This window comes from Onychostruthus taczanowskii, unplaced genomic scaffold (assembly GCF_017590055.1).
Source record: "Onychostruthus taczanowskii isolate IOZ18803 unplaced genomic scaffold, ASM1759005v1 scaffold46, whole genome shotgun sequence".
In the NCBI taxonomy this organism is placed as follows: domain Eukaryota; kingdom Metazoa; phylum Chordata; class Aves; order Passeriformes; family Passeridae; genus Onychostruthus; species Onychostruthus taczanowskii.
In genome coordinates, this window is record NW_024502125.1 from 1,228,107 (window position 1) to 1,252,439 (window position 24,333).

Consider the following 24,333-nt stretch of genomic DNA (forward strand, 5'->3'; position numbering starts at 1 on the left):
CAGCTTACTCTGGACCTTGGGGCAGGGATGGAACCTGGCAGCCAAGGGCTGTTTGGAACAGTGACCCACACATCTTGCTGCTCTTCAATTGTGACTGTAAGCCATGAACAGTGAGCAGCCCAGGTCCTGGGGGCTGTCTGGCAGGGAGCTGGGCTGCACACCAGGATCTCCTCCTGCACAGGAATGTCTGTCCAGGTTACACCTCAGGGGTGAGTGATTCCTTACAACAGCACATCCTCAGTAAGTGATTAATATGGCTTTTAAATTTAACTGCAAGGTAAACTTGGACATCTCAGCTGAGTGACACAAAGGATTAATTGTGTACATATAATCCTCCAGACATAAATCACTGTCCAAGTCTGTGCTGCTAGGATTGGATCCAGCCCCACACAAACTCCTCTCTGAGAAGTTTAGAAAGCAAGGGGGCCCTGTCTGAAACTCATGGCTCAATGAATGGGCCTCCCTGACAGCTTTGTCTGACTCTGCCCTCTATGCTGTAAATAGTGGCGTGTACGTCGCCATCAAATCTTGTTAAAACAGTCACACCTACGGCTGAAATTTGTTACATCAACAAAGCATATCATAACTTGTTTCTTACAAGTGAAGTGCATGACACCATCCTTAACACACTCACAGGAGAACCACATGGAAGGCACCAGACAGCAACTATTATCCACAAAATGTGAGAAATATTAAGTACAAAATTATTCTTAAAACAGTCATCTTGTAGCTGGCATAGCTAACTTAGTTCTCACAGACATATGTTGCATTCCTTGGAAATGAGTGAAACAAGCTGTTGTTTAGAAGTTTCAAATATTTCTTCTATGGGATTTTTTTTTTTTTAATGTAGGGAATATAGTTCATTGTACAATTATTTCTTAGGCATTGTAATTAACATTTTTAGTGATCTGACTGGATTGCTACTTTTAAGTATGTGGTCTATTCTATTTCCCATGACAGCATGTATTTACACAAGTCATTATTCTTTTTCTTGATTCTGTAATGTAGCACATACTATGATTGTAATTAACACCTTTGGAGAATTTAATCTCTATCATGTGAATATTCACAATAATGAGGAGGTCCAAGAGGCAAATATTTTTAAATTATTTATATTTTTTTGCTTATGACTGTGCTTATGAACCTGAAGCAGATCTTAAAGGTTCTTACAGTTTTGTATTAAGACTGGAAGCACAATACCTAACTTGTCTGATTCTTCATTCAGTGAACCACACCATACCCAAAAGAAAAGAATATATGCTATCTGTGATTGTATGTGTCTTGTGTAACACATACAACTGTAACACATACAATTTTGTGTGTAAACACAAAATTATGTTTATAGTAAGGGTGAAACAAAACAATTATTTGCATACATCTGGAAGACTCTTACAGCATTAAAATGTACATCAGAAATGCATACTTATTTAATATGCAAAGATTTTTTTTTCAAATGAAGATAAAATGACAAAATGTATTTTGAACAAAAATTACTAGCTGCTTTATTCTATTTTAGGGAGGAAAACAATATATACACAGATGTTCTTAAAACACTTTGTAGAGATTCATTATCTAGAACACTCTGACATATTTTGGAGATTGTCAGGTTCAGCAGATGCAGATTTATGACAGAAGCCCAATAAAGTATAAACCACAAAAACCCCACACATATATTCAAAATCCATAGCTCACATGTTCAATCACTTTATTCATAATTATTTAGTTGGGTTTCTTTAATTAGCAAAAAGCTATCAAGAGACTATCTCAAAGATAAATTTGTGCATTAAGGAACACTATGAAAGTTCCTGGACATTCCAGATGCAGTTAGTCTGGCCCATAATGCATTTAACTATATGCCATTCATTTTTATATTTTATGACACCTTAAAATATTCCAACTTTATTTGAACAATAAAAGTCTGTTACTAGTAGCCTACAATAACTTTACTCCACTATCAGGAATACACCTGTTAAGCACCTGTCACAGTGAGATTATAACTGATAAGTTCTACGTTACAATAAGAATACTTCATGAGTGTTGATAAATTTGGTACACCGAAGAATACCAAAGAGAAGTGATCACTAAGAAAAATACAAACTAAGAAAACAGGTCATAATTAAAACATTATAACATGACCATGAGTGTTTCTTCATAAAAAACAAAAATAAATGAAACACAGTATATCCTTTTTGTCTTGTTTTTCACCCTGTGCATGTAAATTTTACTTTCTTCTTATTAATTCTGTATGTGTCCTTTTTCTAACAACTGAATGCAGAGGTTTAGTGAAAGTAAACCACTGAAAATAACAGATAGGAGATACTGATTATTTACTAAGAGGGGAATATACAACTACCAGAAGAAAAGTTTTCTGCCAATAGGAAGCATTAGCCATGAACTGTCATGCCTGTTTGATGATGAAGAAGATAAGGGAGCTTTTTGAGGGTTTAGAAGATGCAAAGTCAACACACAACAGATTTACTGTATAGTAAAATACAGTATAATACAATGTACAGTACATTGCAAATACTACACATGGTAGCAATAGAAGTTTTACAAGATAATTACAATGTTAACAAGTTTCTCTAGTGACCAAGATCAAACGTTAGGAGTGAATTAATGAAAGGACAGGTCTGGCAGCATCCCACCACAACAGAGGGACTACTGCATATACAGGCTAAGGAACTTGAAGACAGACAACAGTTCTAAACCTGCATATTTCCCCAGATCACGACAGAAATCAGCCTTCTGCAAATGTTTCACCGCTTTCCATATAAAGTCAAAGTCTGATAGTATCCTGCCCACTGGCAGAGTAAAATTTGCTGGTTCCACCTTGAAATATCGAGTTATGTGAGAACAACTAAAAGCAGTGACCACAACACCACCTAAGAGTTGCTCCTTAAAGAACTGGTAGCTTGACAGACAGAGATGATGAGACCCTTCTCCCAATCCTCATTCTCACTTAAATATTAATTTATCTATTGTTGGAACAAACTCTTGCAAATTTTAAGCTCAGTGTTCTCCTTGATGACCAGTGGAAAAAATAACATGCAGTACTAAATGAAACAGGAGAATAAAATGCCAAAAAGGTCATGAGATACAGAAGAAATGCCAAAAGAGGGGGAAAAATGGAGTAATACCTACAATTCCCAAAGAAGATGAAGCTCTTCAAGAATGTATGAAAGAAAAAGCTTGGTCACTGTTAGACTGTGCTAAAAAAATTGTAATATCTGTTCCCATGACAAACACATCTAAAGATATGAATTACTAAAAGAAAACAAAAGGGGAAATAAACTTCTGACTATTTTATAACACATTGGAAACTTTAAAGTTTTCTGTATAGAACTTATGAAATCTTTAAGGCCAAAGTACAGAAGACTCAATACTCCAGATGGAGGGAATGGCTCACTTTGCAATACAAATTTGAGCTGTCATAAAACTTAGTATCAAACTGAAAACAAACAAAAAAACAAAAAAACAAAAAAAAAAACAAAAAAAAACCAAACAAACAAACAAACAAAACAAAACAAAACAAAACAAAAAAAAAAAAAAAAAAAAAAAAAAAAAAAAAAAAAAAAAAAAAAAAAAAACCAGAAAAAATCCAGGCAAGATCCCATGGGTCAAGAACAAATAAACTTTTACCACCAATAAAATAGTAATTTACTCATGCAAAGTGAAAATGAAAATAGCAAGTTTGCAAAGGGCAATCAGAGTAATGCAGTAAGGAGCAATGTGGAAGACTTTTTCAGTGTAACAGGCTTGTGTTACACAGTAAACTAAAAAGCTTGTAGTAAAACCTACTGAAACCTTTTGCATATTTTCAAAAAAAGTCTAGAAAACAGATAATATCACATCACAAGAGTACAATATTTAAAACCTTTACAGTCATGTATAATTGCTTGTGATACAACTGGAGTAAGATATAATAAAAACTTTGGGGATTAATAGCACTTTAGCAAAGTGATTTAAGGTTTTGAGGTAGGTACTAAACAAAAGTAGAATGCCAAGAAATCTGTTTCACCACTGCTAATTTTTTTAGAATTTCTCCCAAAGTCTGTCTAACACAGGACATACCATTAAAGACCATAGGTCAGAAAATATCATGGTCCAGGCATAGTACTTTGGTAACTAAAACTAATGAAGAAATTCCAATTTTACAAGGCAAACAGGTCATATACAAGAAAAAAAGGCTCAATCAAAATTGTTGAGATACACTTTATTTTGAAAGAAAAGGAGATGCAACAGGTATTTTTACAAATGACAATTCCTGTACTACCAAATCTAGTCAGCCAAATCTATCACTCTTTTGCTCTGCTCTTCCTTGCTCAGTTATTTTTCCCTGTACAACAAAAACTTAGAATTTAGTCTTTGATTGCTCACTGATCTTTCTGAAGTGATTTTCAATGTCCTACCCAGTACTACGAGCTCTCTTTAACCCAACTCTTATTTGAGAAAATGCATCTTTGCCATTTCTTTCTTTATGGAAAGATTAACTTTTTCCTCATCTGTCTTTCTTCAGCTGTGCAGAAGCAGTATTATTTATCTGTGGTAAATAAACCTGTCAGTAGTTAATACCATTGTGAAACATTCTTAGCTTACCACAAATCATTCTATAAAATATCAGAGAGCATCATGTTCTCAAAGCTTATTCTTTTTCTCTGCCCCACAAACCTATGCATTCATACCAGCATGCACCTCCTAATGTAACAGAGTGGATATGGGGATTGAGTTACCTTATACAAGATGGTATATTTTATGTAAATTGGTTCACATATTTTTGTAGAAAAATATTGTGATAGCTCAGTCTAAAAAGTATGAAAAAATGGAAGAGAGTCCATTCTAATATGCCAGTTGTTACCTTGCTAAAGCTTTATAGAATATGAGTGATCCGATTTAGAAAGTGTGAATAAAATTTATGTGAGAAAAAACAAGGAAGTAGTAGAAGAAACTGAGAATTTTTTAATTTATTTAGAACAAGTGAGATTACATAGGCATATATGCACTTTACCATCATAGAATCATAGAATATGCTGAGTTGGAAGAGACCCAGCAGGAACAGCAAGTCCAACCCCTGGACGTATGGTGGACACCCCAAGAGTCACACCATGTGCCTGAGAGTGTTATCTAAATGGGGTTTTAACTCTGTCAGGCTTGGTGCTGTGACCACTGCACTGGGGAGCCTGTTTCAGTGCCCAGCCACCCACTGGGGGAAAAATGTTTTCCTGATATCCAACCTAACCATACCCTGGCCCAGCTTCGTGACTTTTCCTTGAGTTCTATAACTGGTCACAAGAGTGAAGAGATCAGTACCTGCCCCTCCATTTTCCTTCACAAGGAAGCTCTAAATTGCAGTGAGGTCTCTCCTTAGTCTCCTCCAGGCTGAATAAATCAAGTGACCTGAACCACTCTTCACATGAGTTCCCTTCCAGACCCTTCCCCATCCTTGTGGCCTTCCTTTGGATGCTCTCTAATAGGTTATTGTCCTTTTTTTATTGTGGCACCCAGAAGTGCCCCCAGCACTGGAGGTGAGGCCGCCCCAGCTCAGAGCAGAGCAGGACAATCCCCTCCCTTGCCCGGCTGGCCATGCTGTCCCTGATGCCCCCAGGACACGCTTGGCCCTCCTGGCTGCCAGGGCACTGCTGGCTCATGTTCAGCTTTCCATGGACCAGAATCCCAGGGCCCTCTCCATGGCACTGCTCTCCAGCCTCTCATTCTTCAGTCTCTACCCAGCCAGCATGGTTCTGTCTTGGGATTTTGGCAAAATCCATCACTTGCCCTTGTTAAACTACATCTTATTTGATGCAACTCAAACTTGATGGTAAACATCATCTTACCCAAGCAATCCCCTCTTAAACTCTACATGAAGCCTCATCTCCATGCTGAACAACTCTACTCCCCAAGCCTTTCCTCACAAGACAAGTGTCCCATCCTTCTGATCATTTTTTTGTTCCTTCTCTAAACGTGCTTCAACAGGTCCATGTAATTCCTCTGCTGGGGACCCCAGAACTGTATGCAGTACTCCAGGTGGGGTCTGACCAGCATGGAGTAAACCTCCTACAATCTGATGATCATGTTGCTTTGGATGCAGCCCAGTATATATTTGATTTTCTGAAGTAGTTGTTCACTTACTACCTTGTATAGATATCTGCTTTGATGTTTCTTCATTTTGAAATTACTTCCATATGCCAAAATGCAATTACTTTATTTCCTGAAAAGCACAGACTAGTGACAGAGAAGAAAACACAGGTATTAAAAATCTTTTACCAAAATTTATACTGAAAGTTGGAAGAAAAGAGTAGTGATAAAAAATATATTGATTCAGTGCAGTAGAGCTTCATTCTGGTTTAACAGTTTGAAATGTACTGAACCAGGGCATGTAGAATCACATCAAATTAAGTAAGTTGCTCTTCTGCAATCTACCTATAGCTAACAGTTGACGCTTTGTTGTTTTTTGTAATTAGCAGTAAAAGTGCATGAAAAGATATTGTGCAATAAAAATAAAGACAAACCTGGTTTTATGGGTACACTTATGACAGTTACATTCCTGAAACTTAAAATGGCACACCTTACCCATATCTATCTAAACTATTTCTAAGGCATCTATCGTTTTCATATCTGAATGCCAAAGTCAATGTAAAATATTTACTATGGGTGGGGACAAAGACTGACTAAATTCAGATTAAAGTACTCCATTTAACTGAGCACATACTTGTATTATTAATTGCATTAAATTCTTAGGTTTGTGGGTACATGTTTTTAAAAAACTTCTAAAGAGCACAACGCCCTGAACCCCAGGAAGTACTAAATGAACTCCATAAGAGCTGGACAGGGAACAGTTATCAAAGGGAAACCCTCACACTGGACCTGTGAATTAACAAATCCACTTTATATGACTTGGAAGACAGGCATATATCACTAGCTGCTCTCTCTGAGCACACACGTACACATACACAACACAACACACACACACACAAATCACAAAGGCAGCAAATACACTGTCCAAAGTTATGTACCACACAGAAAAAACCAACTGGTGGATCATTTTGTATTCATTGAGAAGTATTAAGGCAGCAAACAAGTAAAAAAAACCAAGCACATGTGTTCCATGACTTCATCCTTTCAATTAGACAGATATAATTTAGTTGTTATGTTCCACTGACCTTACTATCCTGCTCCAAATATTTATCTTTCTTGCTTTTCCTCCCTTTACAGAAAGGAATTTATCATAGAAAATTAAGGAAAGCTGACTTTCTACATGAGTTAACTTTCTACATGAGTTAAGAGTGTATGACTTAAAGTATCTAAACATCCTTCCACAGATCTTTGGCCAGTGTGTGTGTGAGGGATCACACACACTGGATGTCAACACAGAGGAGAACTGACAGTCTCTTTCCCTCGCTCCTCACAAATCACAGCATGTGTGATTCCACCCTTGGCAGGACAGATCTGTCCTGCCAAAAGGCACCGAGATAATCAGCCCATTTTAAAAGCCTTACGAAGAGCAGATCAAGACAATCCAGAAACTGACTTTGTCAAGCACATACCAGAGGACTTAATTTATCTTGTCCATGTCCAGCTGTAATATGTGCTGTGGTGTCACTATATTGGTCAGGTCTTAAAGCATTATGAATACTTTTACAGTAATACAATATAAGACAGATTTATGAGGAAATATAATTTAGGTTTGGGTAGCATTTGCTTGAAATCCTGGCCACAAAACTTAAACACTTGTAGTTGCTGTGTTTTTTTCCTACAGACTGTAGACTGATATTGTTTACAGACTGAGCGGAATCCAGGCTAAAAGCTCAAGATAACTAGTTTTAATTTCAGTTTTAGGCAGAACTAACATTCGTGGAAACTGAGGGATATTCGGCAATTTCTCCAACAAAAATGAAGGCCTTATGCACCTCTGCCACTTAAACCCTTCTATTTCAACTATGAAGGCTGTACCTTTTCCTCTCTAGAATCCTTCAAGTAGCAGTTTTTCTTTCAAGTGCTTGAATGAATTCAGGGGTACAACTAGAGAAGAATAAAAAAAAGGAAGTAGAGAAGGACTTGTAAAATGACTAAAAGTGATAACCCAATTATTACTCTGAAAAGATAATGGTCACGTGATAAAGAAAATGCATTTTGGTGTCAAAAGTTTTACAATACAAGCCATTACAGAGGGCGAGCTGTAGACTTTATGACAAAAAAGTGGGAGAAATGGACTGCCAGAACAATTCACCAAACTCCCACTCACTTCCTGACTGTATGTGAATGCTGTTTCAGGACCTTGAAATCAGGAAGCTAGGTACAATCTAAATTAGGGGGTTTTAGCACTCTGGATCTGTGGTGGCTGTTTGTCATCACTGCAACACACTGTAGTATCTTTAGCGACATACATTTGCTTCCTATGCTACCTACATACATAATCTAATCACCAGAAAAAATACGAAAATAAAAAAAATAAAATTAATGACATTTTGCAAAGTCAGAATGCCTTACCAACTTACTGGTGGTTTGAATAAGATCATGATATTAAAATTTTTAATGCCTGTATGAACAGTGCAATAAACAAAAAAGATGTACACGTGAATTCAACAACTTTTCTTAAATTACAAAACCAATTACATTAGAAATAAAAGAAAAATAAAGCAGAGATGCTCATTACTACAGTGGGCCGAACTAACCCCCAAACGGATACATCATAGTACAACATTTTGAATTAAGGTCACAAGTACTCCATATTCAAATGTACTGTTTTCCTATAAGCTGTCTAAAGTAGATTATATGCACATGGAATTAAAACCACTATAATGCCTATATAGCTACAGGTCTATCACATAGCATCTCAGTTTTCTGACTAGATAACCAAGTGAGGACATATCAGTAACTACAGACTGGATGGTCTTTGGTAATAAATTTTGTATGCCCTTTGTAAACCCATAAGCCTGTAAGTCTGCTCACGTATGTCATTGCTTTGTCACTTCAGAAATATTGTTCTTTGCTGGTTCCTAGGTAATTCACTGTAACTTGCTGCTTGACTCTGTACTTCTCTACTTGCTGAAAAGAAACATTATTACCCTGATCAGCCCATCCCATAAATCATAACAATGAAGTATTGATTTCAGGTCTAGTATTTCACACATTTGGGAAAACCTCAAGTGTTTTCTACATTCATCATGGTGAAAAAGGTATTCTACGGAAACTTCTGAAGCTCACTAGAGAAAGTGCATTTAAACAAAATTTCACTTTTTAATACTGTGCAAGTCTGTGTCCTTTTATGTTGCCTAAACATGTTTGTTAACTTCACATCAGTCCCCTTTCTTTGTCTGTCATACTGGACTGCCCACACATGCATAATCACACATGATAATTTCCCTCTCTAAACCTTCAGAATTTTTTTTCATCTAACATTGTAAGCCAGATCTGCCTGGATTACTTTTTTAACCTGCACATTCTTATGTATAGAATGTTTTATAAATTATTTAACACACAACAGCAGTTGGGATTTATGCATAATTGTTAAAAAAACATTAAATATCCTGATTTAATTCAGTTTTCTATTTTACACATTCAATATCTGAACAGGTACATTGGTTTCAAAAAAGTATTCTTAAAGGCACATTTTTTTCTAATGTTTTTCAGTGGTAAATTTTTTTTTTTTTTCATACAAGAAATACTTTACATAAATACATATATAGTAAAGGTTTGAGCACATCAGTATACAATGTGCAATGCACATACCAATCACACAGTTATAGTGTAGATCTAATTTCAGACAAATGAAGATAAATTTCAAGAACATATTTCTTTGCTACTTAGAAAGCATGACTTGTTTTCTTTGAACATATGTCATCACCCTCCTTTCTTTATATTACATTTTTGTTAGAGGACTAATGGTGGGGGGGTAGGCAGGGCGGGGTAGGGAAGAACTCACAATTAAAAAACCCAAACATCTCAGGACCATCAAAACAAACACAAATGTGGTTTTGAGTTACAATAATCTCATATACAACATCTTTTGAAAGAATAATTTTAAAAGTAATGAAATAATACAGGAGATAGATGCAAAAAATCAATGTCCTTTTCAGATTTGATCACAAACACATCTAAGAAGTGATCAAGTTACCAAAGAAATGCTACTAGTGAATCATTTACCAAGGGCTTCCCTTACCACCTTTCCTGTTTTTCTAGCAACTGCTTTAATAAAAATCACTGTTTCACACAAAATATGTATTGCTATCATTCTTCTTTATCGTGTCCTTCTTAATTTGAGCACTGTTAAAAGATACATAGACTTATGTTATTCTGCTAAGAGGCTGAGGGATCCAAAATTGTCAATTAAAAAAACATAATGTTTTCAACAGGCACATTAAAGAAAAGAATTGCCAAGTCACTCTGGCCAGAACAGCACAGAATGAGATAAGTACTTCTTTTTAGTTTGCAGCTAGAGGAAAGACTGGAGTTGTTACCTTAGAAATCAGAGGAAATTTAGCAGCCTTTGTACAATGAAATATATATTTTCTAACATCATATGAATTGCTATTTAAAACTTCTGGACTGCAATTAAGTTTAGTCACAAATTAGAACTGTCTTTTTCAACCAGAGAGATTAATGCAGTGATCAAACCAAGAAACAGAAGCACAAACATCATGGAGATAAATATTCCATTAAAAAAATTAATATTTTATCTCAACCACCTCAGCGCTTACCAGGTATGTGCCACAGTGAAACGACGCTGTTTTGGTATGTTGCTATTTAAAAACATTCTTCTCAAGAGCCTTGGAGAGTTTCGAGGAGAAATAACTGGACACAGCCGGGGAGAAGCAGGTGAAGATTTTCGAGTTGTCCTGGACTTTTCATGTTGCAACAGGTTTTCCCTCAGGGTCTTCACAAGATCTTCATTTAGACATGGATTTTGACTGTGTGTATTATCCACTTCAGGAACAGGCAAATTGTCTGGACTTGTCTGCTGAGCCATGTTTCTCAACTTTGTTATAAAGGTCTAATACAATCGAATGTTGGCCTAACTGTTTAAAATACTTCTGTTCTAAATCAGGTCCCAAGAACTGTTCAGACACCCTGCACCAGTTCAGCCTATTCTGTTTTCAACATGGTGTTGCCTGCCCTTAACGTCTTTCTATAGATAATGATCTACAAAGGAAAAAGCAAGCTAACTCCTCCACAGAAACCGATTAAACATTACCACTCCTTTCACAGCCCTGCTGCCAAAGATCACTTCTGAGCTATCATAGCAAGTGAGCACGGGAGGAAGAAATTGCTTTAGCACAACGTTTATCAGAGCTGTAAAGCTGCCTGTTAAACTATCGTAACTAATGTGCTGCAGCTGCTTGAGTGACTTCTGGTTATGTACATAAAAACTGCTGGAGGAGGGCTTAAACATCAGATGTGTGCTCCTTTTGTTTGATTATTATTTCCTTTGCTTATTCTTGAACCTTCAGGGAGGTGGAGAGGAAGAGGGACTGCTGAAGCTCTTCTGTTTTTTCAAGGATCTATCATGTTCATCTTTGTCCCCAGGAAAAATTTAAGATTTCAAATGATTACCTATTAAACTAAAAAATGCTATGATCAAATAGTCTAAAAAGGGCTTAGTTTCTGCCTTCTCCTCCCTGCCCTCAAGTCAGTTTGTCACAGCCAGTATTCAAATGCGTTTAGGGAAGTCAGATACTTGCTACCTTATATTCTTCAAAAAAACAAACCTAGCATTTAAGAGATGCACATAAAATAAGACTATGACAGCTACTAGCATGTGTTTAATGAGATATTCTTATTTTAGTATTTTCATCATAATTTTACTACTGTTTGAACTAAGGAAATGCCTTTTTTTCTATTCACAGATGATGGAGAGATAAAATATCAAAAGCTATTCAGAGAACTTCCAGAAGATAAAAAGGCAAAACTACTTGCATTTATTTGGAATGCATACAGGTAATAAATTTCATATTTATTTTCATGTAATTATGCAAATAATGGTGCAATTTTATGATACAACAACACCTTTGTCAATCAAATCTGAGCCTTATACTTTTTTTAAGTTTTAATAAAATAACTAACTTCATTTATTATGGAAGACAAAGCTTTTATAAACATGTTAAACTGTGTTGATAACTCACTAATAGCAGATGAACTCTAATAAAGGGAAGCAGGTGAAAATTTGCTTAAAGTTTGGTTTTGCAACAACAGTAAAAACAACAGTCTTTTCAGTTATAACCATACTTCCTGTTCATCCTACAGGAACAAAGAATCAACATTTTGTCAGAGATTTCTCTGAGAGAGATATCCTTTTAAAATAAGAACACTGGTTTCATATAATTTTCATTGTTGCAAAATATTGTTCCTCTTATATTTTGTCTTAGAATTTCCTTTGTGAATAAGAATTTCCTTTAAAGCACACACAGTGTCTTGGCTTTTAGTGAGGTGAAGGGTGTTTACAATTGCATGACCAGGTGTGAAAGGCAAATACTGCTCCCTGTTTTGCAGCAAAATCAGAAATCCTGCAAAAGCAGCTTTCTCCCACAATGGAGAGGAATCACCTTTGTACTCAGCACTGAAGCCAGAATTCCTGATCAGGATTATAAAGGGAAGATCATTATGATGACAGGAGTAGAGGAGAACAGCAGAGGAAAGGTCAGCTTACATTAAGAATGACACTGCTATCAGGTGTCAACCCCATTATGTAGACAAGTTCTAACTGTACTGCGTCATATGAGAAATTTGATAACAATGTACTTGCAAATTTAACTCAGTATTGAACAGCACTACAGAATGCAGAAATCACTGTGCATTATGTTTTTGTGTATTTTTCTAAGATTTTATGGAAAATTTAATCATTATGTAAAAATTAACACTGACCAAATATAGAATAAGGCCCAGACATTATTAAAACTACAAAAAACCCCAACATTTTAAGATATTTCATTAAGAATAAGATTAAAACTGGAGATAAGGGGTTATTTCACAGACAGACTAAGAATTTTATTAAATCATAACTACCACAATAACTGCTTTCACACCTTCTTGATTGGAAGAGTAGTACACACAGAACTGGACTTCAGCAAGTAGACAAAATAAAAGCATGCTATATTAAAATGTTTTTAACTGTGAAGAACAAACATATCACCCTCTGTTAGACTGTTATTTTTTATTCTTAAGTAAAAAACACTAGCAATTGCATAATAATTCCAAGTACTTCTTTTAGGTAACGCAGTCTGTGTAAGGAGAGTTATGTTCTTTTATGCTATGAAATACTGCCATCTGATGTCTATTCCAAAGCATAGTCTTCAGACAACTGCGGTGGCTTTATAAAACTAGTCAGACTGACCCACTGGAGAGCAACAATCAATGATGTCATTAAGACCATTAACATTTATCATAGTGGGCCCGGGATCATATTTTAAGTTGTTCTATGTTTCAAAGGTAATTATGGAAGAGGAAAGCCCATGGACCAGCAGTTTTATTAGCCTTGTTCTTAAACTAAGTCAACAAGGGCCGTTGACACCTTGCATTACAGGTATTGAGAGGGTTTGTTACATTTTCAAAGAGGTAACATACTACATATACAGAACAGCAGGATAAATCCTTTTAATAGAAGAAGTGAACCAAGTCATTATTTGCCTGAACAGCTAATTAAATGCTTTTCCTGACTGTGTTAGTAGGTTAAATTTCTGAACATAGATTATCCATGCCTCAGACACCTCATTTTGGCTCAAAGGAAAAAAGAAAAGCTATGAAAAGTCTCAAGCATGATTTTAAATTTTTTAAAATTTAAATTAAAGCCTGTGGACTGATTTTTATTACAGACAAGAAACATGAAGAGTCTTCACTGTAATCAAAAGCAGAGATCTAACTTTCAGCAATATCAAATAAGCATTATGTGAGTTAGACAAAATGGTCAGATTAAAAGTCAGTAATTGTGGGGAAAAAAAGGAAGAGAAGTGGCAATAGCATAAGGTGTTTATGCAGATACTAGAATAAAGACTTGAAAGAAAACTGCTCCATAAAGAAAAAATAGCATTTCCAGTGTAATTTATTTTTAAAAAAGACAGCAAAGTACTTATTTTTCCATAAAGATTAATTGGGAAATAACCCTACCAGACTGTGTTTTAATAAAAACATCTCATTTTCTTACAAAGATCACCAAAATTATTAATAAAACTTTTAAAAACTTCCTCAAAAAAGCATTTTCGCATGCTTTTATTATTCTAATGAGGTAATTTCCTGGGCTCTTCCATACTGAAATGAAATCTCTGAAAAAACTTCTATTTATATTCTTATATTCAATCAAAATAAATATGTGTATTTACTGGTTCTTTTGAAAAAAGATATTTGAGAGCTGATACATACCTAATTTCTAACAGTTCATCTTGACAGTACTTTAAGCATGTTGTATTGTCCTATTTAAAGGCACTGACAGTTAAATTTAATTTTGCAGATTTTGTATAGTCACATCTCATAGGTAAAAGTTATATAATAAGAATAGATGTAATTCTGCCTGCTATACATTCAACTGCATCATTGTAAAGCTCAAGACAAAAGCACAGAACTAGAATCTCCTAATGAGGGAAATTCATTACAAAAAATCTAGAAGAGCCAGTAGCTTTTATTGTCTTCCAGTGACCACCTAAAGATACTAAAAATGAAATTAATTAATTTTACTTTTTACAATCTTTCACAAGAAATATGTACCTTATGAAAAATGTACTTTAAAAAATACAGGCTTAAAGTGCTTACTTTTCTGTTAATTACAAAGACTTTCTGAGTTGCTGAATATAGAAAGAATAAGTTAATTAGTTCTGCAGAGAGTACTGTGCAAGATTAAATAAGTATTTGATCTCACATAAAAGACAATAACCAAGGATTTTAAAGTACTTTTTTTGTAACAACTACTTTGAACACAGAGTATGATAAACTTATTTTAATATTTTAACTGCTAATCAGCATAAAAAAATCTACTATGTGATTGTATCTATTTTAAATTACCTTGAACAAGGTTTTTCTTATCAGAGAATAAATGCAGCCACTTGGAAAGAGCAGAGCTTTTTTTTACATCTTACTTAGGACCAAGTAGAGAATTCCAGACACATAGGAGTGCAAGCCAAAACCAACCCTCCAATGTGTTACTTCTTTGAAAGAAGCAGATCAGTATCACAGGGTCACAGAAGTTAATGATGACCTCCCCTGATCAAGCCCACTCTCCTGCTCAAAGCAGGAGCAGCTGTAAGGCCAGACCACGCTGAGGCACCAGGGCACCAGAGAGTGGCACAGAAGTGGAGAGAAAAGAAGAAAAAGCCAGAGGTGGCTGTGAAGAATGGCTGCTATGCCATGGTTTAACTTCCTGGAGTAAATAACATATTACTGAAGGTATGGTGTGATGGAAGACCATTGTTCCAGATAAGGTAGAAAATAAGAATCTTGGATGGTAATATGATTCTTATTTGGAAAGAGAGGTTAATAAATTAATTGAGGAGCATAGTATTGAGGAAGAAAAGTATAAAAGAAGAAGTCATCAGGTGATTGAAGTCTTAATAAAATGTTATGTGTTAGCAAAGTTCAATACCTGCCAATTGTCACATTCCCAAACAGCTGGGATGGTATTCATGAATTTGCCATTTGCAGGGTAATGCTTATCAGACCAATGTTTTCCGAGCAGTTACATGCATGGTCTGCTGAGGAGACCACAGGTACCCTGCAGCTTCCTACAGGTAACTTAGAAGGGGATTAGTTGCACTTAGCATAGAAATGGCAGCCACATACCAAGAGATAAATCCTTTAACAGACCAAGGTAAGGGAAACACATAAACCTCTAAATATTCAAAGGAAATTCTAGGCTGCTGTATTCACTTTTTGTCTTTGATCTGAGACATTTTTAATATCCTAACAGAACAATGTTACCTAAAATGGCATTAGAACACCTTTCAAAATCATAATCAGATACATATACATCCACAAATATATTTTCAAAAGAGGAACAGAATACACATGAAGCTGGGTATGGTATGTTTAGCACAATGGAAAAAAACCATTTGCTATGACTTAAAATTCTGGAGCACTTCCATTCTCAAGAAGTTTCTAATAAAAATGTTTCAGAATATCAGCTTAAATTCACTTTGCAAGTCAATGAAACGTGACTTCATCAATAATTTTTTTCCCATGTTTGCAAATGTTGTCATGATTCTACAAAAACAAACAAAAAACCAAAACCCCCACAATTTATGGGGTTAGATTAAGGGAAATTAATGCACTTTACACAATTATGTCAAAGAACAGGCAGGAGGGTTAAGCAGCATTTCCCCCACTGCAATGCACAAACATATCTGATAACTACTAATTCCAAGGAAAATACTTGGCCCACATGAGCAAAAAAACAATTACAAGCATAAATTTCTTTGAAGAGCAGTCCTGAGGAGAAGGGAAAGGAGAGGTCAGTGGAAAGGACACAGCACAGAAGGAACCACGCTGAGTCCAATCCCCTAGTCTGTGTTTCATGAGGATATAGACTTCATTTAATAGCATAGCAGCTAAGCAAGTTTTTGGTTGTAATCCTAGATCTCTAAAGGGTATACTCATGACAGATACTGTTAGAATCTTTAGAAAACTGTATAGCCTAATCATGGGAGCATAATTTTGCCTATTGATATCAGTGAATGCATCATGGCTTTGCAAAATTCTAAGGATTATAAAGTATCATAAGTACTTAGCAAAAAGTACATCAACATTCCAGATTCCTAAACTTCAGAGTTTATTTCTCAAGCTAGCACAAGCAATCTGTTTTACCAAACTAGACTTTACCCAGGCTCTCCAAGCATGGTGGTTAAGCCAGAATGTAATGCACAAATAAACAAGTACATTTCTCTGAGGTCAGACACATGCACAGAGAGTTTACTTTATAAAAAATCTACACCAGCTGCTGTATTTCAAATAATTTGTTATTTTGATCATGTACTAAAAGCTGAGAAGAATTCAAAGAAATATTTACAAAACTATGAGAGACTGGAAGAAAAGAAGATGAGTTTAAACATCTACAATAAGACTACATAACTAATTAATTCGAGATGAGCTACTACTTAATGGCAAAAAAGTAAGTGCTTTAAAAGAGGAACATAGCTATTTAACACGGTTTAGTATCACAGGATGCCTCAGAGCCTGGAGATTCCTTTTTAGGTTGTTGAACTTATAAATGCTTCAGTTCAAACCAGTTATTATAAGTTGGTTTTTAGATGTCTGAAGTTTCTAAAATTTTGAGTATAAAATAAAATTAAACATCAAAAAAATTACTTGTACAATTCACTTGGAGTAATTTCTGTATCTTTTCTATAGCTGTTAAGTTGGTCACTTTGCAGATTTGAAAGAACTGGAACATAAATAACACAAAGGATTCTATTCTACAGTGTTATTAAGAATTGGTACCCTGAAAGAGTTTCAAGGAAAAAAAAATGTCCTCCCTACACAGAAAAGCTTGCGATTGTGATATTTTAAATAACACTTTTTTTCTTTATAGAATTGTCCCAGAAAGTATGAATTTCAGAAACTTCTCTGGAATCAACAGTAAGTACTTATGTCCTTGCCAATTCTATAGTGTGTCTTTCTTAATCTTAAGTGGACTTAAGTAGGTTCCATAAATCTTTTATCAACATTTGATTCTATCTTGCAGAATTCTACTCTGCAGTTTGAAATACTGTTACTTTTTTTTTTTTAATGTACTTGGAAAGAAACCTTCAAAAATCCTTTTGGTTGCATAGGCCATATAAATTTTTGTACAGTAAGAGATTGGTGTTGCATGAAATTAGAGCATGATGCACAGTATAGAAAGTTATAAATATAGGTATAAATAATGTCCTAGAGAAAAATGGAAACAAAGTGGGCATTTTAGTACATCTAGAAATAATTTATTGAGATACATCATATGGCAACCATAATTACAGAAGAATAAAAATATATTTAAATAGAAAATACATTTATTTAAATCTGAAATATATTTAAATCTAAACATATATTTCAATCTTCAGATTTAAACCTGCTATCAGATACTCCAAAGGACTGCAGCAGTAAGGTAAAGAAAACTGGTATATTTAGGCAATAAGTACAATTAGCAGAGCTTTAAGATCACCTGATAAACTGGCCAAAATTATTACTATAGAGAGGTTTTTTTCTGAGCCTATGTCGATTGACTTCAAATGGGGACAGGAACAATCTCTAAAACTATGACAATGAAAAAAGAAATCATCAGTCCTCTATCACCCTCTACAGGAAAAATCCTAAACCAGAGTACTTAAAGGCAGAATTAAACAAATCTGTACCAGCATTTTACCACTGATTTAAGGGACACCTGTATTTTCAGAGAAGTTAAATGTTTCAAACACCCTTCTCAGATATAACTGCAATCAAAATGTCTCTTTTTTCATTTATAAAACTGAGGGCAAGAACAATCAGCAGATCTTTACAGAATATGTTAAATATTTGTGTTACAATCACACCCCTGGATTACTGACTGAAACGAAATCATACTAACTTGACAAAAATTAAAGAGTTGCAATTGCAGAATCCAAAATTCTAAGCTGAACTTTATATTATACTTTCTATGCTAACATAGCATCTTCTATTTAATGTTAGCAAAGGACACACATAAAGCTCACTGAAAAAACATTTGCCAGCAAGCAGAAAAGGAAATAAGGATTCAGTGGGATTTCCTTTCATATGCATGTAAAATATGAAATCTATTAACTGAAAGAGATAATCCAAAGGACAAATCACAAAGCAGCTTAGTGTTTGTTTAGTTTTATAATTCTGCTGTTTGTTTCTTATTTTCACGATGTCTGGGAGTTTTATTATATTTGAGATCATTAGATATCTTCCTAAGATAACCATTAAGAATAAATATTGAGTCTCTTTATACCTTGACCCTCTGAGGCCCTGGAATCTGAAAAACAGGGAAATTAGAAAGTGGATGAAGGTTCTTCTGGGATAGAGGGATTGCCTAGGGCAGGGCAGCTTACCCTCCACATCACAGTCTCCTCAAATATGAAGAAAAGAAGGGTAGTAGTCCCCTTTTTAGAGGAATGGAGGGCCTAATATGCCAACTAGACCCAACCCACCATACAAACCATGAGATGTATTATCACTGAGGTCCAGGTAAGGATGTCACCAAGAAACTTCCTAGTCTGGTTCAACCCATGCATTATTACTCTCTACTGGTTTTCTAGGTAAGCAGTGATGAGAACAACAGAAGGGTTGTGGACAATCAAGACAGAACTTAGGGCCTTGACAAGTGGTCAAGGGACCTGGGTATATGCTGTATTTTCTTCTGTCCTGCCACTTGCTCTGAATGATGGGGCAAGAAACAGAATAATCATGCAGATGGATATCTGGCTTTGAGACAGGTGTTACCAGAAAAAAAAAAAAAAAAAAAAAAAAAAAAAAAGGGTTTTGATCACAGTCAGTTTAAACAACAGTGAGCCTGCTGGTAAAAAATGGGGCTGCCCCAAAGGTGGTAAAGGATCTTAGCTGACAAGCCAGCAGGGCTTGTTGAGAGACTTTAAACCAGATTTGAAGTGGGATAGGAATATTTCCAGTCTTGAAGAGACAAGGTGTGGGAAGGGCAGAGATATAGTGACCACCCCAGTAGCAAAAGGAGGCTCAAGCAAGCACAAATAGTGAAAGACTTAATTACAAGAAAAGAGTATGGGGCATCCCTCTGCAATCCTAATGGGATACTGACACAATCAAATGTAAACAAGCACTTGAAATATGGGGAACAAACAGGATGAAATATAGATCTGTGTGTAGTTACAGGACTTTGATCTCATTGTGATCAAAGGAGGTGATCCTGCTCATCTACTCAGCTCTGGTGAGGCCTCACCTGGAATGCTGTGTCCAGTTCTGGGTTCCTCAGGACATAAGACACATGGAGCTCCTGGAGCAGCTCCAGCCAAGGGTAAGAAATATGATAAATGGACCATAGCATCTCTCTTACAAGTAAAAGTTTAGCGAGCTGGGCCTGTTCAACCTCAGGAAGATATGACTGAGAGGGGAACTTGTCAATGTATACAGGTATGTGAGAGAAGAGGATGAACCAGGCTGTTCTCAGTGGCGCCAAATAGGACAAGAGGCAACAGGCAGAAACTGATGCACAGAAATTCCACCTGGAAAAGGAAGAACCAGATAAGGAAGAACTTCTTTACTGTGCAGGTGGCCTACAGAGCACTGGAACATGTTGTGTGGAGAGGTTGTGGAGTCTCCCTCACTGAAAATATTCCAGAACTGTCTGGACAAAATCCTGTGCCACTTGCTCTAGGATGGCCCTGCTTGAGCAGAGATATTGTACTAGGTTAACCCCTTCTGACTTTTAACGTTCTGTGATTCTGCCATTTTAAAACTAAAAGAACCCACCGAGAAAAAGCTAAATTCCCCTCAAGGTGATATTATTTTCGTTTCTAAGGGAATGGTATCTATGTGTATATATCAAAAGACAGGCAAGGTGATTAATTGGAAAGTGTGGAACCTGAATATTTTGTAAATAGTATTAAATAACAGGTAAATATGGTCGTGGGTTTGGCTGGGGGAGAGTTAATTTTCTTTCTAGTAGCTGTACGGTGCTCTGTTTTTTGGATTCAATATGAGCCCAAAATTGATAAAATGCTGATGGCTTTAATTGTTGTTAAGTAGTAGATATTCTAATTCAAAGACTTCCCTGCTTCTCATGCCCAGCCAACAAGAAAGCTGGAGACATGCAAGCTGACCCAAACTGGCCAAGGGGACATATTATATGACATCATGCTTAATACATTAAAAAAGCAGGAAAGGTGGCTGGAGGCCACTGCTTAGAAAGTGTCCAGGCATCAATCAGGGAGCGATAAGCAATTGCCTTGGGCATCACTTGTTTTGCACGTTCCAACTCTTTTATTATTATTATTATAAGCATTATCATTTCCTTCCTTTTCTGTGCCATTGAACGGTCTTTATCTCAATTCATGAGTTTTCTCACCTTTACTTTTCCAGTTCTGTGGGAAGCTTAGCTGCCAGCTGGTATTAAACCACAGCAGTGCTATTCCGATTTTCTATGCTGCAACTGCCATTTTACTTCTTAATTTTTGTCTCCTAAATATAGCTAGAAATTATAACCTGAAGTACAGATAAGGGGAGGCACAGCTTCAAGTAATACAGCATGGAACAAGAAATAGGCTGGACTTGATTAAAAACATGATCCAGGTTTTAAAGTGGAGGAAGCAAAGCAGAAATTTAAAATAGCAGGTTTTGTTCAATGGATCTTGAGTAAGAGTGGCAGGGAAGAAAACACCATATTTACTGGAAAAAATGAAGTTCTATAAGAGAGTAAAATTACACACAAAAGTTGGCAAGATCATCCCAAAATCAAGGAAAGTGCAGATCCTTAATCAAATTAAATTAATTCAAGTAGCTCTCTAATAACCAATGATACTTCATCTCAGGGGAATCGTATTGTTTTGTAATCTCTGGTCAGTAGAAAAAATTTGATTTACGCTTTCCACCTGTAGGGGCAAAGTTTGTACATTTCAATCAGAGTTAAACATGTTGTCCCTGTCATTCTAGCTAATATCAAAAGCATGGAATGTCTTCAGCCAGCAGTTCTTTTCCTCACAGGATGTTAATCAGTTCACAGAATTTAATCTTTTAAAGTTATGAAATTGGAAGCATCAAGAACCATTTCTTGTGCACACTGTGAGTGACTGGAGGATGGGAGGAATGACAGGTCAGCTGTGTCAGAGGCAAAGTGGTAGGCACAAGGTTGAAACTCTAAAATCTGCTTATAACTGAGCTCCTCTGAGTGCCTGTAAATAAACACTGTTTGGCAAACACAGTCACTGAAGAGGCAAGCTGAGCAAGTATGGAACATAGGAACCCAGAGAGGAAGAAAAAATAGTACCTGAAATCTCCCATTAGCAACATTTTTTGACCTTTTTTTTAATCTTAAATTTAATGTGAAGGTACTCTCTTGCACTTTGTTGCTATTCAGTGACATTCACCGTTACAGTTTGACTGTTCTTTAGCAGTGAAATTATTAGTTTTTAACCAATAATAAAAGTTTTCTTTCTTTGTTCAAACACATTTAGTCTTAAACACTGACGAATCTGGATTTCTATTTTTAACCTACATCTCCAGGCTGCTAGAGAATCTGAGTTGTCTGCATCTGCAACAAAGAGCTGCAGTTGTGACAACACCAGACTGGGGGTGGTTGACAAGTTGAAGGCAAGGCTGCTATTTGGGACATAAAAGTATTTTGATGCCAGAACTGTCAAGGAGTTCAACAATGATTAAGTGCAAAATGTTGTAGCTGGAATGGGATAACTCCATGCACTAGGTACAGGCATTTTTCTGTCTAGCCAGGGGAAAGCCACCCAGAAAAGACCAGAGGTTTCTGGTGGATAGGAACCTATTTAGTAAGCTAATAAGCTTCCACCGTGTGTCTTTGCAGTAATGAAGGCCACATATTCATCTGTATTAACAAAATTGTTCTCAGCAGACTGAAGGAAGTGATTTTCACCATCTTAAGAGCACATGGGGAATAGCATGCTAACTTTTGGGCTTCTAAGTGCAAGAAAGACACTGACATAGTGCAGCAAGTCCAGAGAATGACTCAAAGACTAAGAAAAGTAGGTTTGTTCATCTGTAAGGAAAGAAAACTAAGTTGGGACCTCAGCACTGTCTGCAACAGTGCTTAATAGGAAGGTGTAGAAAAGAGGGAGTAAGACTCACAGCAGAACTGCACAGATAAGTGGCAGTAGTTAAAAGTTGGAACACGTTATATTCTGGCTGGATGTATAAAAAAAAGAATTCCCATGAGGATGGCTGAACATCAGAACACACTGTCCCAAGAGGCTGAAGAAACTCCACCCATAGAGATACTCAGAACTCAAGTAGGCAGTGCCTGAGCAACATGCTGTAGCAGGAGGCTGGCTAGAGATCTCAGGAATAGATGGGATTCTCTGAGACTGCATGCTTCCTTATCACTCACTATTATGGACCAGAGAATTTTAAAAAATTAATACAGGTTTTCATAATTAGGTTAAGCCCACAATAATACACTGCAAATCTATAAGAAAAACAGAATGCAAGCAAATACAGCAGAGGCAAACTCATCTACAAGATTATGTCTAAAGAAAGGTGATATGCTAAATATTTTGTTCTGTTTTCTGATTTGGGGACCAAGCATGATATGAAGTTAATGGGGATGAAGTTCAAAGACGAACAGCTCAGTTCTTTGTGTAACAAATAGTTGATCTCTGGAAGTCTTTGTGAAGAGTGGCTACAGATAACAAAAGTTAGGATGAGCTGAAGGGCACACTAAACAAGTTAATGGAAAAGAAATCCTTGTTGTTGCTAATTCAAAAGTAGCCACATCCTGCATAGAAGACTCAAAAATTAAAATGGCTGAGAGATTAAAATGTCTTAAGTAGGCTTATTATATATGCTTGTGCTGTTCTTACACTTTTTCTTAGAATAATTTTTCTTAGAAACTTACCTATGGAGAAAATCACAGTCAAAAAAGAAATTCTGGACTTGATGAACCATTGGCCTCTCCACAAACAACTGTTCTAAGGAAGAGTTAACAGTGGTCTCCATTTACTAGTTAAAAGTCATGGTAACATGGAAGAGGGAAAAGCTAGTAGGAAGAATTTCTGAAATCGAAACTGCAGAGAATTGAAGATGAGCAATTTGAATTTTAACTTCATGTGGAGTAGAAAAAAAGAGGAGGAACAAATGTATTCAGTAATATGTTTAGGAACAAAAGGAAAAACCCCAGTTGAATAAAACCAAACTTTTTAATAGTAGTGTTCTGCATATTACAGCAGAGGCAAAAAATGAGGACACCAAAAGAAAACATCAGATACCTAAAGACATCAGAATAAGCACAAGGTTTGCTTATGGACAGGAAGTGAGAGTAAGGAATTTAGAAACATGCACGAAGTGGAGGAATTTCAGAGTGCAGTTTTTACAAAAAGTCTTTATTACAAGCCTGAAAGATTAGATATGCTGAAGTACTAAGAGAGTAAAAGGAATATAAGAAGATAAGAACATGCAGATTTTTGTAAAATTATAAAGAACTGCTGAAAATTTATAGTGATGACTCCCAATAGCTGTTACTGCAAAAGCCATTTCTTATAAATTTAGTTTTTAGGCATCTTCAATTCTGAATGGACTTGGAGTACATTTTTAAATGAATCTGGATCCATATTTTATAAGAAATTATTTCAAGAGAGAAAACGCTTCCATCTTCCCTTGCATAAAACATGGCTGTTAGGCTAAAAAATAAAGTAATGTCATCATTCTCAAGGAAACACAGAGACTTTCAGAGAC

At 35.9% G+C, this 24,333-nt stretch overlaps 1 protein-coding gene across 1 annotated transcript in view; it reads right to left on the reverse strand.

Moving 5' to 3' along the window:
- The window catches only part of PDE4D (phosphodiesterase 4D), a 309,694-nt gene extending 298,731 nt beyond the window's left edge, over positions 1-10,963 (reverse strand). The window contains exon 1 of the mRNA XM_041414575.1: positions 10,695-10,963. Within this exon, the coding sequence (XP_041270509.1) occupies positions 10,695-10,963 (269 nt within the window). The remainder of the gene's footprint in view (positions 1-10,694) is intronic.
- Positions 10,964-24,333: the final 13,370 nt, after the last annotated feature.